Here is a 13,547-nt window from a genome sequence, read left to right on the forward strand (position 1 = left end):
TCCTTCTCTCTTCTTTGCCTCTGCACCTTTTGCAAGATGCATCCCTTTGCAGATGTCCCTGGGCATCCCTTCTGAGCATTCCTGTGCAGAGTGTGCCCCTGTGCACTCCTGTGCAGCGTGTGCCCCTGGCCATACCTTCTGAGAAGAGGATGTCCCTGGGCATCCCTCCTGGGCATCCCTGTGCCAGCTCCTAAGGGCTTCCCCATCCAAGGTGTGTCCCTGAATATCTTCCGTGCACATCCCCTGGGCATCCCCGGGTATCGGCCTTGTGCAGTGTGCTCCTTCCCGGTGCAGGCTGCTCCTTCCCCTTGCTCCCTCCCGGTTCAGGGTGCTCCCTCCCGGTACAGGATGCTCCCTCCCGATGCAGGATGCTCCCTCCCGGTACAGTGTTCTGCCCCGATTCAGGGTGCTCCATCCTGGTGTAGGGAGCAGCCCCATGCCCGCCCCCGCCGCCCTCTGCCGGTGCTACGGCTGGTCCCACCTCCGTGTGGCAGCGTCCCCTGCCGGCAGAACGCCCCCCCCCTGCCGCTGGTCGGCGTTGCCGCGGTGCCTGCTGGGAGCTGTAGTCGCGGGGCTGGCGGACTCGCTTTCCCGGCGTGCCCCGCGCCGCCGCCGCCGCCGTGGGTGCCGGTGCGGGCCGCTCGCCGCCGCTGCCGCCGCGCTGCTCTGCGTTCCCCAGTCCGCCCGCCCTGCCGCCATGGGCTCCCTGCTCAGCCGGCGCATCGCGGGCGTGGAGGACATCGACATCCAGGCCAACTCGGCCTACCGCTACCCGCCGAAGTCCGGTGAGGGCCGCGGGGTCGCTCCCCTCAGCGGTGGGGACGGGGGAGGGGGACGGGCCTTCACCGGCCCCGCCGTTGCCTGGGCCGCTCCGAGGGGGACAGGCATAGCGGGGCGCGAATGGGCCGCGGGCTCTTCAGGGGAAGGGGCTGAAGGAGCGCCTTTCATCAGCCGGGCTTTGGCTCTTCTCGGGCCCTGCTTGCCTGGCCTCGGAGCCTCCCTGGTGTAGAGAGCCGATGGAGGTGTCTTTTGGGGCTAAATCTGTGCTCTAAAGCCGTCTCGGTGTCCTGTTTGGCTGAAGTGTCAGGGTCCAGAAGGGCGTGTGTGCGGAAACTGAAGCTCAAGGCGCTGGTCCGCCCCTCTGTCAGTTTCCACAGCCACCCGGCTCTGGCGTTGCCGACTGGTCATGTAAGGTTGAGCAGGGCTTTGCTTCTTGGTTCTGAAAACGTGAATGCAGCAACTCGGCAGTGTGTGGCAAGTGGGACATCTCCTGCTGGTAAAGAAGAAGAGGTGATGGAGTTTTGTGGGGATGTGGAAGGGAAATCTCATCTGGTGGAATGTAGGATGGAAAAATTCCCCCAGGGCCACCTTCTTTAACTCCTTAAAATGGCAGTGGCTCTCACCTAGGAGCTGTTGGACTGCCTACATGCATGTTTGTCTTCCAAAGGGAGATGTTCTGAAAACTCAGTGTTGCCAGCAGTGCCACTTCTGTGAAGTTGGGATGAGCTGGTGACTCACCTCGTCTTAGACAGGCTGTTGAGATTGGCCTGGTTTAACTCGTTTAAAGAGTTTTATTTATTCTCACAAAATAAGCCATCAGGGAAATCGAGATGCTCTTTTCTGTGCAGTATCCATGCTAAGTTTCTGTTCTGGTGGGGCTTTTCCAGTCAGGGTAAAGAGTTTGCAGAGTGGCAGTTTGGGTTCCCTTGCTCAAGTACAGGTACAGCATAGCCTTTTTGTTCAGAAACTTGAGTTCTACCTATGTCTGACTTGCTTGTTGTGACATGCTCAGGACTCTGTGACGGAAGGAGCTAGGTCTCCCTCATTTTGTTTGGAGGGGACACAAGGTCTTCTCAAATAGAGTCCTGCCATCATTACATCTTGTCTTGTTGCACGTTGGCTTTCAGCAGGAATTGTGGTGGGCAGGAGGTGGAACGGGGAAACCTGCCCAGAAAATTTCTTCATCTTTGTTGGCTCTCTTAGAAAACATAATCTATTTTTTTTTAGGGAGGATCTAGTTTCTTGGGCTGCTGGGAAAGGCAAATGTGTCTGTTAGGTTCCAGCAGGGCTCTCTGTGTCCCTTGGGTGGTGGGAGGGCTTTTCCAGTGAGGATGTGAGCTGCCTGCTCAGTTGTAGCTATGGTACCATGGATCATGCTGACAGTTTTCTTACAGCACCTGATTTCTGCTGATATAGATTGCAGATATAGATTGGATTCATTATAACCACCATATGGAATGAACATTAAACTGCTTCTTTCAAACCCTCATCCTGTTGGTTCTGTACTGTTATAATTACCTGGAGCAGAATTTAACTCTGGTGGGTTTTAGCCAATGTGCTCACCAAGGTAGCCCAATCCCACCCCAAGGGGTTGGGTTTGTATGTTCACCTGTACCCTGGGAGGGGTCTGTTGGACAATATGCTGCCAAAGACTGTTCTACACCTGGTACCTCCCTTGTAAAACTGAAGAGCTTGTGCCTTCAGGCAGCTGATTAAAGAAAAAATACTGGCATTTCCTTTAAGGCTTTAAATACAATTAGGTACTTGTTAATTTTCTGTTACACTTAGTTGTGCTTTCTCTGAAACCATAGTTGCTTTAGGATAGAGCTTTCTCTGCCTTCTTCAGGTTTATCTAACAAGGATCCTTTTGACTTCAGGAAGGGAGTAGAGCTGTTCAAGCTCAAGATCTTTCTAGGCAGAAGAAGAGGTCATGAATGCTTCAAAGTTGGAGACTGAAAGAAGGTTACTAAATGTCAGGACAGTAAGGGCTGCTAGGATGGCAATCCCTCCTCCCTTCTTCAAGTGGAGTGTGTTCAGAAGGACATTGCTTCTTCTGGTCCTACAATCCTGAGTGTGTTTGTCTTGGGGCTGGAAAGATTGACTCTGAGTGGTACAACAGCTGACAGTGAAGACGAGTGGAAGTGAGTGTGTGTGGTTTTATTTGATTTCAGGAAGCAAGCTGGAAGCAGTACAGAAAGTTCTTGGGCTAAATGGTTGCTAATTATTTCCAACTTGACACTGTCCCTGAGAGCCCTGTACTGCTCCTGGCTTCCTGGGAGAAGCCTGTTTTCCATTGGCTGTGTTAGCTATTTGGATGTGTGCACTGGAGTGTTAGCTTGGCATGCAGGCAGTCTCTTGGCTGCTCAGAGATTGCCCCTGAAAGGCAGGGAGATGTGGTTAGAGAGTGTTCTCTGAGGTCACCTATCCACTGGAGTCACATGCAGGACTGGGGGGTGTCCATCACCTTTTAGATTCTTTTCCTCCCAGTCTCTGGCTTAAGCAGATCTTGACTTGCTGCAAGTGTCTGGACAAGCTGCTGTGGCTCTGGACAGTCTGTTCCTGCTCAGCATCTGAGAGGTGCAGGTTTGCCTTCTGGAACAAATACACTACCTCACAAGAGGGACATGTTATGTGAGGAAATAAAAACAAAATACAAGTGTTGTGACTGCAATTTCAGCAGTTTGTCAGTGCAAAGGGACCTGATTACTTTACCAGGTCCTACCCAGTGACAGCCCTTGTGAAGTCATTGCTGGCTGCAAATGCAGTGGTGAATATTCAGTTCTCATTGATTGACTTTGGATGTGGTTATTGCTGGGTCACTGACAGCGATTGAGCAGGTTGCTGTGGAACCCACCTTGGTCTTTATGAGCCAGAGTCCCTAATGAGGTGTCCACAGTTGCAGCTGATGTTCAGTTTTGTAGTTAAAAATCCTCTGAAAATGCCCTGCTTATTCCTGCAGGGCTCTGGGTGTGGATCATCTGCATTTTGCCTCCTTCATCTGGGGTGGGCTGAGGCTGCTGAAATTCTGTAAGGTGACACCTGATTCCCTTCTCTGATCCCTCTTTGCTGGTACCTTTTAACCTTTCTTGCTTGCATTATGGGGACTGTGCTGGCATTGCAGATGCCTGACCAGCTGGAGCAAGGCTGGAGAAGGGCCCAGCTTGTACTGCAGAATTGGTGCCCCCATGAAAGGGGCTAAAAATGGGTAATTACAAGGAACAGTGATGACAATCGTCATGCTTCTGTGCTTGAAGCAGTCCAACGAGCTGTGGTGTTGCATTCAGTCTCATCAGGCCCCTATTGCTTTAGCAACCAGTGAGCAATGCACCAGTGTTTTCTGCAGCTCCTTCATCAGCTCCTCTCTTGTTCCAGTGAGCTCAGCTGCAGTGTGGAGCAGGGCAGAGAGCACCTGCCCTTGGGATGGCTCCTCTTCCCTGGAGTAGGCCTTTGAAAGAGAATTCCCTGGACGTTTTTGGTAGGCGGAAAAAAAAAAAAGAGGCAGATTACTTCTCTCTGAATCTGAGCTGCTTTGTTGTTTGGGAAATGATGCTTTAATCAGAAGAAGAGCACTTTTCAAGAGGAGAAGTGTACCCAGAGTTGTACCAAATCCATCACCTCATTCTCAGCTCTTAAGCCATGTGAACCATGACAGTGTCAAGAGAGAAATATGTTCTTCTATTTCACACTTAGCTTTTGTTCCTCACCCGCTCTGCAAAGCAGAACTGAGTGGTTGTCTCCATCACTGCTGCTGTAGTTCTGGAAGGGTTTCAGCCCAACCCTGCTGATAATGGCCACCACCATCTGCCATTGACTGGAGCATTCCTTTCCTACCTTCTCCCCAACTTCTTGTAGGCACCAGGTTGAAGCACTCATGGGGTTGCTTTTGCTACTTGTTTGTTGCTGGATTATATTTGACCCAGCTCACAGCCATGTTCCTGTCTGCTACGTAACTGCTTTTGGTGGGATGGGTGATGAGGAAGGCAAGATGGCCTCATCCACCCATGGTGCTGGCTCAGGCTGTGTCTAGGACAATGCTGTCAGTCCGTCCTTTGGCAGGCTGTGGTGGTGAGTGTCTGGTTGGGTGATTAAAAATGTCTCAATTTCTTATCACTTCACCATTAGTTCTAATGGCATCTAATTACTTTCTATTAATGAACACAATATGATCCAGCCCTTGTTCTGATGGAGCTACAGTTGTGTTGTTGGGGTTGTGTCCCCTGCCAGCACGTCACTCATGCATCACATCCATGTGCTGGGTTTGCTATTAGGACACTGTGTTTGGGTTAGGGAGAAGTAATTAAGCCTGGTCTTGGTGCTGGTGTATTTATCCTAATAAAACCCCACCACCAGGTTGGACTAAAAGTGATTTATTTTTTTTTTTCATCACTTGAAGCCTTGGAGAAGCCTTGAATTCCAGTTTGTTTTTTCATGAGACAAACTAATTTTTTAGAGTCAGCTTTGGCCTTTCTGGGTTTCCCAGGGGTGTTTTTCCAGCCACTGTAAAGCTGTCCACCACAACATTTTCTCTTACAACCACTGCTTGTCCTTCATCTACTTTAGCAGTGTCACCTATCTGTATTCTCTTTTATCTAACGCTCTTCTGTGTTTTGTGCTGATTTACTCTGGGGAACTAAAGCTGCAGTTTTTCTTTGCTCTGGCATTTTTCTCAGATTCCATCCTTGATTATTTCATAGAATCACAGAATCATGAAGGTTGGAAAGACCTCCAAGGTCATCAAGTCCCACTGTTAACACAGCACTGCCAAGTCCACCACTTGGGGGGTTGGACCTGATGATCTCTGGAGGTCCCTTCCAACCCCTAATGTACTGTGATCCTGTGATGAACCATGTCCCTCAGCACCATGTCTACATGGTCTTTAAATCCCTCCAGGGATGGGGACTCCACCATAGCCCTGGGCAGCCTGTTCCAGGCCTTGACAACCTTCTTGGTGAAAAAATTGTTCCTTGTGTGCAGCCTAAACCTCCCCTGGTGCAACTTGAGGCCATTTCCTTATGTCCTATCCCTTGATCCTTGGGAGAAGACAGTGACTCCCACCTGGCTCCAACCTCCTTTCAGGGAGTTGTAGAGAGCAATGAGGTCTCCCCTCAGCCTCCTTTTCTCCAGGCTGAACAACTCCAGTTCCTTCAGCTGCTCCTCACCAGCCCTGTTCTCCAGACCCTTCACCAGCTTCATTTCCCTTCTCTGACCCTGCTCTACACCCTCAACATCCTTCTTGGAGTGAGGGGCCCAAAACCTGAACCCAGCCTCACCTGTGCCCAGTACAAGGGGATGATCCCCACCCTAGTCCTGCTGAGCACACTGTTGCTGATCCAAGCCAGGATGCTGGCTGTGTGTGATTCTTCCCTTGTTGCTGCATTTTTGTGGAGGATCTGTGTTTGTAACAGTTTGTAGATGGTCAACCCAAAGATTTTTTTTGCTTTTCTTTTTTTTTTTCCTACCAAAGAGGATGGTGCTTGGCATGCCCCTTGTGTCCATAGCTATGGAGCTCTGGGTAGACCTGGCCTTGCAACACCTGTGTAAGGTAGGTCAGGGTTGTTTTATAGGCTGGGGGGACATGTGGGAACAGGGTTTGAGACATGATGGTCTGGCCAAAAGCCTAACACTGTCTTTCTAATGGAGTTGGAAATAGAACCTAAAGGTAGAGCTGCAGCAGGATTGTAATGGATTGAAAATATCTACAAGCCTTTTAAGGACACTAAAAACCCTGGCAGTCTTGTGCTGGGTGTGTGTCTGTCAGTGACCAGCAAAGAGGATATCTGATTTTTTTCCTTCTTGCAGTTTCTTAATCCTTTTAGTTCGTTCTTAAAGCATTTTGTCTCCAACATGGGCAAACTCTTGAGCTGCTTATGCCAGTGGTTGAGAGGAATAATACAAGACTTTGGTCTTACCTTGAGAGCTCTGAGTTTGATGTGTTGTTGTAGCAAGTGGTTTCTGAAGCTTCCAGTAGAATATATTTTTTTAGCTGCTGTGTTACAAATCTGTCAAGACAGTTTGCTGCCATCCTTGTTTGTTGGTTTTGCTGTTGAGACTTTCCCTACGTGGCAGCTTCTGTACCCATAGCAACACTGTCAGAGCCCAGGGGTGTTCTGCACACTGGTGTGTTCTCCTCTGAGATCCTCAAAGTCATTTTCCCTGTGCTCTTTGTGAGTGGCACTGACTGTGTTTCTTGTTTGCTTGTGAAGGAAGTGCCTCTGGATGAAAGCCTCCCACCTTCACCTTACAGGAGGTGCCTTGGCAGGAAGATGAAGGGAGCCTTCAGCTTGAATGTGGAATTGAAGCTGTGGTTCCAGATAGATCAGTGCTGGTGCAGGGGGTAGTGTGTATTTGTGAGAAACCCTAACAATTTGTTATGAGATCCCAAACCCAGTTCTTAGTGAAGCAAAGACAGCGTAGCAGGTGCCTTGAACATGGTAGTTATGTGGCTCAGTGTTGTTCCAGCTGTACCTGTTGATCCCAAAGTGTCCAGTTCTGGGCTTCCCAGTTCAAGAGAGACAGGGAACTACTGGAGAGAGTCCAATGGAGGGTCACAGAAATGCTGAGGAGCCTGGAGCATCTATAGTGTGAGGAGAGATTGAGACCTGAAGCTGTTTAGCCTGGAGAAGAGCAGCCTGAGAGGACATCTTCGCCATGCTCATCAATAGCTAAAGGATGGCAGTCAAGAGGATGGGGCTGGGCTCTTTTCAGTGGTGCCCAGTGACAGGGGCAAGGGGCAACAGGCACAAACTGGAACCCAGGAGGTTTCACTTAAACATAAGGTTTGGAGGTTGTAAACAGATTAGCTTTTAAATTTGTTGCTTCTGGGAGGGGTGGGCAAAAGTTGCCTGTCATTTGGAGCGCTTACATTTTGTTATGCTGCTTCTGTAGCACAGAGTCGAGGCAGATTCTGGGCCTGTGGTAGAGCTGATTGTTGTATTTGGAAAGAAGGATGCTTGTAAGCTGAGCTGTAGCTGAGTACTGCCATCCTCATTAAAGCTCTGCCATCTGTGCAGAGAAGGAAGAGCCTTTCTTGAAGCATAAAGGAAAAAAGCCTTAATGGAAAACACGGAACCATTCAGGAAAACCCTTCCATTTCAGAGTAAATCGTGCTTGCTCCTAGCTGGAGGAACTGCAAAGCCTTCCATAATGCCTCCATAACCTTTCAGATGTTACTGCTGCTTTAATGACTCATTTTAAAACAAATTTTGTGCTGTCTGTGCGTTGCTCAGAGGGAAGGGAATGTAGATTTGACTCAGTCCTTTCATCACACAGCATGAAAACCCCCCACTCTGAAACTCCAAGGGAAATGGCTTGGGTGGAGCCTTTTATTTTAGTTCTCCTGATACTTAGTTCTCTGAAACTGTAACTCCATGAAGTTCATACTCGAGAGTGTCTTCCTGAAGTCTTTCTAGGAGGAGGTGACATTTGTGATGCTCCCACACACCCGAATTGCTTTGTTTGCAGTTGGTGCAGTGCTCCAGAATCTCACTGACCTCAGGCATGCATCATCTCCTGACATTGTTGCTGTAGTGTATTACCAAACAGAAGGATGAAACAACTCTGTGGTGAAGCTTTCAAAGCTGAAGTTCAGTTGGGTCAGGCCCAGGGTTATCTCCTCCAGACATCCTTGTTTCTGCATTTAGACCTGTCTCTGTTAATAATGAAATTCAGCATCAAGGCATATAATCTCTAGGACAGTAAAGGTTTTGTATGGCTCTCACCCTGGGACCTGGTGGTGAGAGGAGGTGGAAGGCAGGCTTTGCCCATCAGGAACACCTCTGCCATGCAAGGCTTCCTTCTCTGAGCAGGTCTGTGGCGTTTGTGGGACTGGACTTCACAGTGGAAGGTGGAGAAGAGGGGAGGAATTAATCAAAATTGAGCAATATTGGAAAGAGCTGACTTACTGCTCCCTGGCCCTTCTCTGGAAAACAAGTTAACATGGAGTTATCTCCACTGTAAGGATTTATTCTGTGCTGGTTTTCCCCCTTGCCTGCTTCTCCTGTTGGCAATGGCCATCATTGGGCCAGGGAAGGAGTGACCCAACAAGTACTTCTGTGCCTTGCTGTCTCTGGCTGTGTTCTTGTGTAGTTGTGAATTCAAACCTGCACAGACCAGCTGCTCTCTGGCAAACACTCGTTTAGAGTTTGTTTTTTATTCCCTCATGTTGTTTGTTTTTGGTTTTGTTTTTCTTTCTAGGAAACTACTTTGCAAGTCACTTCTTTATGGGAGGTGAGAAGTTTGACACCCCTCACCCTGAGGGCTACCTTTTTGGTGAGAACATGGATCTAAACTTCCTCGGGAACAGACCTGTTCAGGCAAGTTCCTGTTTGCTGTCTGTTTTACCCTTTTGCTTTCAGCATGTTTGTGTAGAGTAGGACAGAACAGACATGAGACCCTTGCTGCTTGGGGAGTGTCATTCCATTTTGAGGCACAAATATATTCCCCCCATCCCACACCCCAGCCTGCCAGCTGTTGTAGCTGTTCAGGTGCAGAGTTTCTCAAAGAAGCAATGCTCACCTTCTAGGGTTATTTTCACAGAGAACAGAAGGAAGAATTACTGAGTGAAGAAGGATAGGAACTCAGGAGTGCAAATTTTGGGACTAATTCTGCCTGCCTGAATGAGTGTAAAACATGCCACAGAGAGGAGAATCATAGACTCATAGAATGTTAGGGAGATCATCAGAGATCATCAGGTCCAACCCCCCTGCTGGAGCAGGATCACCCAGGGCAGGTCACACAGGAACACATCCAGGTGGGTTTTGAAAGTCTCCAGAGAAGGAGACTCCACAACCTCTCTGGGCAGCCTGTTCCAGGGCTCTGTCACCCTCACAGTAAAGAAGTTTCTCCTCATGTTGAGGTGAAACCTACTGGGTTCCAGCTTACACCTTGTTATTCCTTATCCTATTACTGAGCCCCCGTGAAAAGAGCCTGGCACCTTCATCTTGCCCCCCACCCCTTAGATATTTATAGATATTAATAAGATCCCACGTCAGCCTTCTCCAGACCAAACAGGCCCAGTTCTCTCAGTCAAGGCTGGGATGCAGGTCCACTTGCAGAGCCTTAACTTCACAGGGCTCCTGGACGACTTGGATGGATACCAGCCAGTGTTCAGCACTTACTCTTCTCTGTAAATGAGAGGCATAACTGCCCAGTATTGAGACAGATCTTGATATTTGGTGATTTTTGGTTGCTTTGTAACTTAGATGGGTTGCCCAGAAAGTCTCTCCTTTAGTTTTCCCAGTTGGAACACGGAGCTGTTTCTGGGTGTTTTTTGAGACTATGAAAAGCTATTGCTTGAGTGATTGGTTTGTTCTTTTGTTGTGACCACGGAGTAGTGAGGGAATTTTGTGTGGGTGTTATGGTTTGGATTTCTCTTGCATCTAAAACCGCTTACAAAGAACCAAAAGATAGCAGTGTAGGAGCCATTTAGAGATGTTTTCAAAGTGCTGCAGAGGAAATGGAGAACAACTGCTTGCTTTGCCAGCTATTTACCTAGTTGTTTCTGCAGCTTCAAAACATGGAGATGAAAAATTGATGTTGTGGATGTCATCTTCAGAAAAGCTGTGACTCTTGTGGATTCACACTCAGAGGCAGTACAGAATCACTCCTGTTTTACAAGTCGGGGAAACTGAGGCAAGATGACTCAGTGTTTGAAATGGAGCAGTGACAAAGACACTCTGCTTTCTGAGCTGTCCTTGTGCTGTGCCATTGGTCTTCTCAGCACCACAGTTACTTAACAGGACTCTCCAGGGTAGGAGAAGGGAGTGTCTGGAAAGCCCTTGTTCAAGCAGAAAGAGCTTGATGAGCAACAACATTAGGAGAATGGGACTTTAGATGGAAATTGTTCTGGATTTAACAGTGCAGTGAACAGGAGGATGCTTACCACATACTCTACACTGTGTCTGCACATGGAATCTGTGCAGGAAAGTGGATTCTTCTTTGCTCTGTGGCTAGCAGCTGCACACCACTCCAAAAAAAGCAGAAGACACAACTGTTAACTAAGTATCTCCTATGCCTGTGGCTGTAGGGACTAACCTGGCAGTTAAACTGCCTGCGTGTCTCAGCCTGGGTTTCCTTGCAGACATCCCAGCACTGAATTTCTTCACTTCTTCAGAGGGGTGGGTGAGAATGCTGCTAACACAGTGGGATGTTTGCCAAATATGTTTAAGACAGGGAGGTTGTCCTGGTATATATTTTGCCTATGTAAATTTAATGCCCCTTGGCAGCTCTGATTAATCTTCAAGGAAAAAAAAAAACAAACACTTGAACACAGAGCAGCAAAACTGCTTTCCTGATGTGGGCCAAGTTCTTGCTTTAGAGTAACTGAGGTCTTGAATGCTTTGTGTAAAGCAGTGCTACCAGCCACAGTACTGAGTTGCCAGGGTGCAAGGAAAGTACCTGCTGATGCCCTGTGAATTCTCTGTTGCCTGTGGCTGTGGCACAGGGTCTTATGTGGTGTTTTCCTGGTGGTCAGGAAACAACACATTTGTTCTCAGGCTCTGGCTGTTGCCCCACCAATACACTCCTGTGGCCTGAGGGGACAGCACTGAAGAGTTGTGCCCTGGAGCTGCCCTGAAGTCCAGCTGCAGCAATGTTTGTCTGCCTGTTTAGCAGGCTCCTCGTGTCTAAGGAATATATCTATGCTGGTGGTCTCTGGTACTTCAGCTCCATGTTAGTCCCCCTCTTTACACCACTGCAGGGCACTAGTAGATGTGTGTGTCAGGGATCCCAACTGTAAAGAGGCTGTGTGGTGGCACTGTTTTGGATACATTCAGAGTACCCTTCTGCCTCAAAGCCTGGTCTGTAGCTCTCTGTGTTGTGCTGTTGCTGTGACTTGGAGCACAGCTGCATCTCCACTCTGAGCACCTATCAAACTCAGCAGTTGTGTGAGTGGATGTTTCAGCTTCAGGCTTTGCTGAGCAGATGGGAAATCCAGCAGGCAGCTCTGCAGCTGTACAGGTTGTGTTCACCACAGCAAGCACTTTCTTTTGCATTTCCTGCTGGAGATTCTGTGACCAGTAAGGAGAAATCCAGTCTGAAGCATTATCCTTTATTTAAAGGACAAGCTATGAGAGAAGGTCTCTTGACTGTAGAGTAGAATGAGGCCCCCTATCCCTGTCTCCTTTTCTTTTCCAGAACATTTGCCCCATTGTTTCAGAATAAAAAAGTTTCCTCCAGTAATCCAGGGCTTCAGTAGGCTGATTAGCAGTCAAGTCACTGTTTGCATGCTGTAACACACATGAAAGAGCTGCATTTCTTCTGCTCAAGCTGGAGGTGGTTTCTTTAATGGAAAGAAAAGCTCATGACTGAGAACTCAGGGTGCAGAAAAAGAGCTTGTGAAAATGCCCTTTTTCAAGCATGTACTCCCAATATGAGCTATCCTGCTGAGCAGGATTTTCACCCTGGAAGATGCTTGATTTATCTGTTAATAGAATTCTCTGTTAGTGTTCCTTGTGGCTGTTGTACCGAGTATCCTGAAAGGTAGATGGTTCTTGGTTTGGGTAAATTGTATGCCAGGTAACACGCTGCTACCTTTTATAGTATAATAACAGGAGAATTATTTGCCTTTTTGTTCCAGTTTCCCTATGTAACTCCAGCTCCACATGAGCCAGTGAAGACACTGAGAAGTTTGGTGAATATCCGCAAAGACTCTCTCCGGCTGGTCAGGTACTTTGATAAATCTTTCATTTATTCAACCCAGTGATCTGTGATCCAGAGCCACACTGCATGTGCTAAAGTTTTGGGGAAACAGCTGAATTTCAGATCCTTGTTGCTAGATATGTTTGGAGGTTTCTGCATTGCTTTTTGCTCTCTACAGCTCGCTGAAAGGAGGTTGGAGCCAGGTAGGGGTTGGTCTCTTCTCCCTAGTAATGTGTGATAGGATGAGAGGAAATGCCCTCAAGTTGCACCAGGGCAGGTTTAGGCTGGGTATTAGAAGAAAATTCTTCACTGAAAGGGTTCTCAACTGCTGTAACAGGCTGCCCAGGGAGGTGTTTGAATCCCCATCCCTGGAGGTGCTTCAAAGAGGCAAAGATGTGGTGCTGAGGGACATGGTTTCGCACCAGACTTGATGGATTTAGATAAAGGCTGGAGCCAATGATCTTAAAGTTCTTTTCCAACTGAAGTGATTCTATGATTCCTTTGTGATCAGAGCTTTTATGTAGTTTTTATGCTTCTTGTCCCTAGACTTAACAATCTGACAGAACCAGCGCTGTGTGTGTTTCTACAGGACAGACCAGAGTGGTAAACAAAACCATGAAATCGTTAACATGAACGGAAGATATTAGTCAGGTCAAGAAACCCTGCAGACAGATTCCTTTCTGCATTCTTGTGCAAGGAGAAGCCAGAAAGCAGCTGATTCTGGTGCAAGTCACAGGCCAGGAAGACTGACTGGTCTTGAGTGAAACTTCCTCAGGTTTCTGCTGCTGCCAAGATAAAGATTGGTCCTAGTGTTACGTATTTGTTTAGATGGCTTGTGTCCCATGCCCGGTGGAAGGAGATGTGGATAATCAAGGAGATTTGTTACCTATCACTGCTCTACACTGGCATCTAAACCAGCACTAGCTGGATTAAACACAGCGGCCAACACTTTGGCCTGCAGCTGCCCTCTTTAAAACAGATGGCTGAAGTACAGGGGCCCAGCATTCAGTGCTTTGTTTTGGTCTGAGCCGCTGGGCAGATGTCCAGGCAGACCATTTCTCAAAGATCCTGGAGCTGCTCTGAATTCTGCCTTTCAGGCACAGGGCTGGGGGACTGGCTGGGGGCCAGCT

At 48.3% G+C, this 13,547-nt stretch overlaps 1 protein-coding gene across 1 annotated transcript in view; it reads left to right on the forward strand.

The window, feature by feature from the left end:
- Positions 1-697: 697 nt before the first annotated feature.
- MGRN1 (mahogunin ring finger 1) overlaps positions 698-13,547 on the forward strand; it is a 55,535-nt gene continuing 42,685 nt past the window's right edge. Inside the window, exons 1-3 of the mRNA XM_054390836.1 lie at positions 698-785; positions 8,974-9,092; positions 12,356-12,444. Coding sequence (XP_054246811.1) covers positions 698-785; positions 8,974-9,092; positions 12,356-12,444 — 296 coding nt within the window. The remainder of the gene's footprint in view (positions 786-8,973; positions 9,093-12,355; positions 12,445-13,547) is intronic.

Source organism: Indicator indicator, chromosome 22 (genome assembly GCF_027791375.1).
Source record: "Indicator indicator isolate 239-I01 chromosome 22, UM_Iind_1.1, whole genome shotgun sequence".
Taxonomy (NCBI): domain Eukaryota; kingdom Metazoa; phylum Chordata; class Aves; order Piciformes; family Indicatoridae; genus Indicator; species Indicator indicator.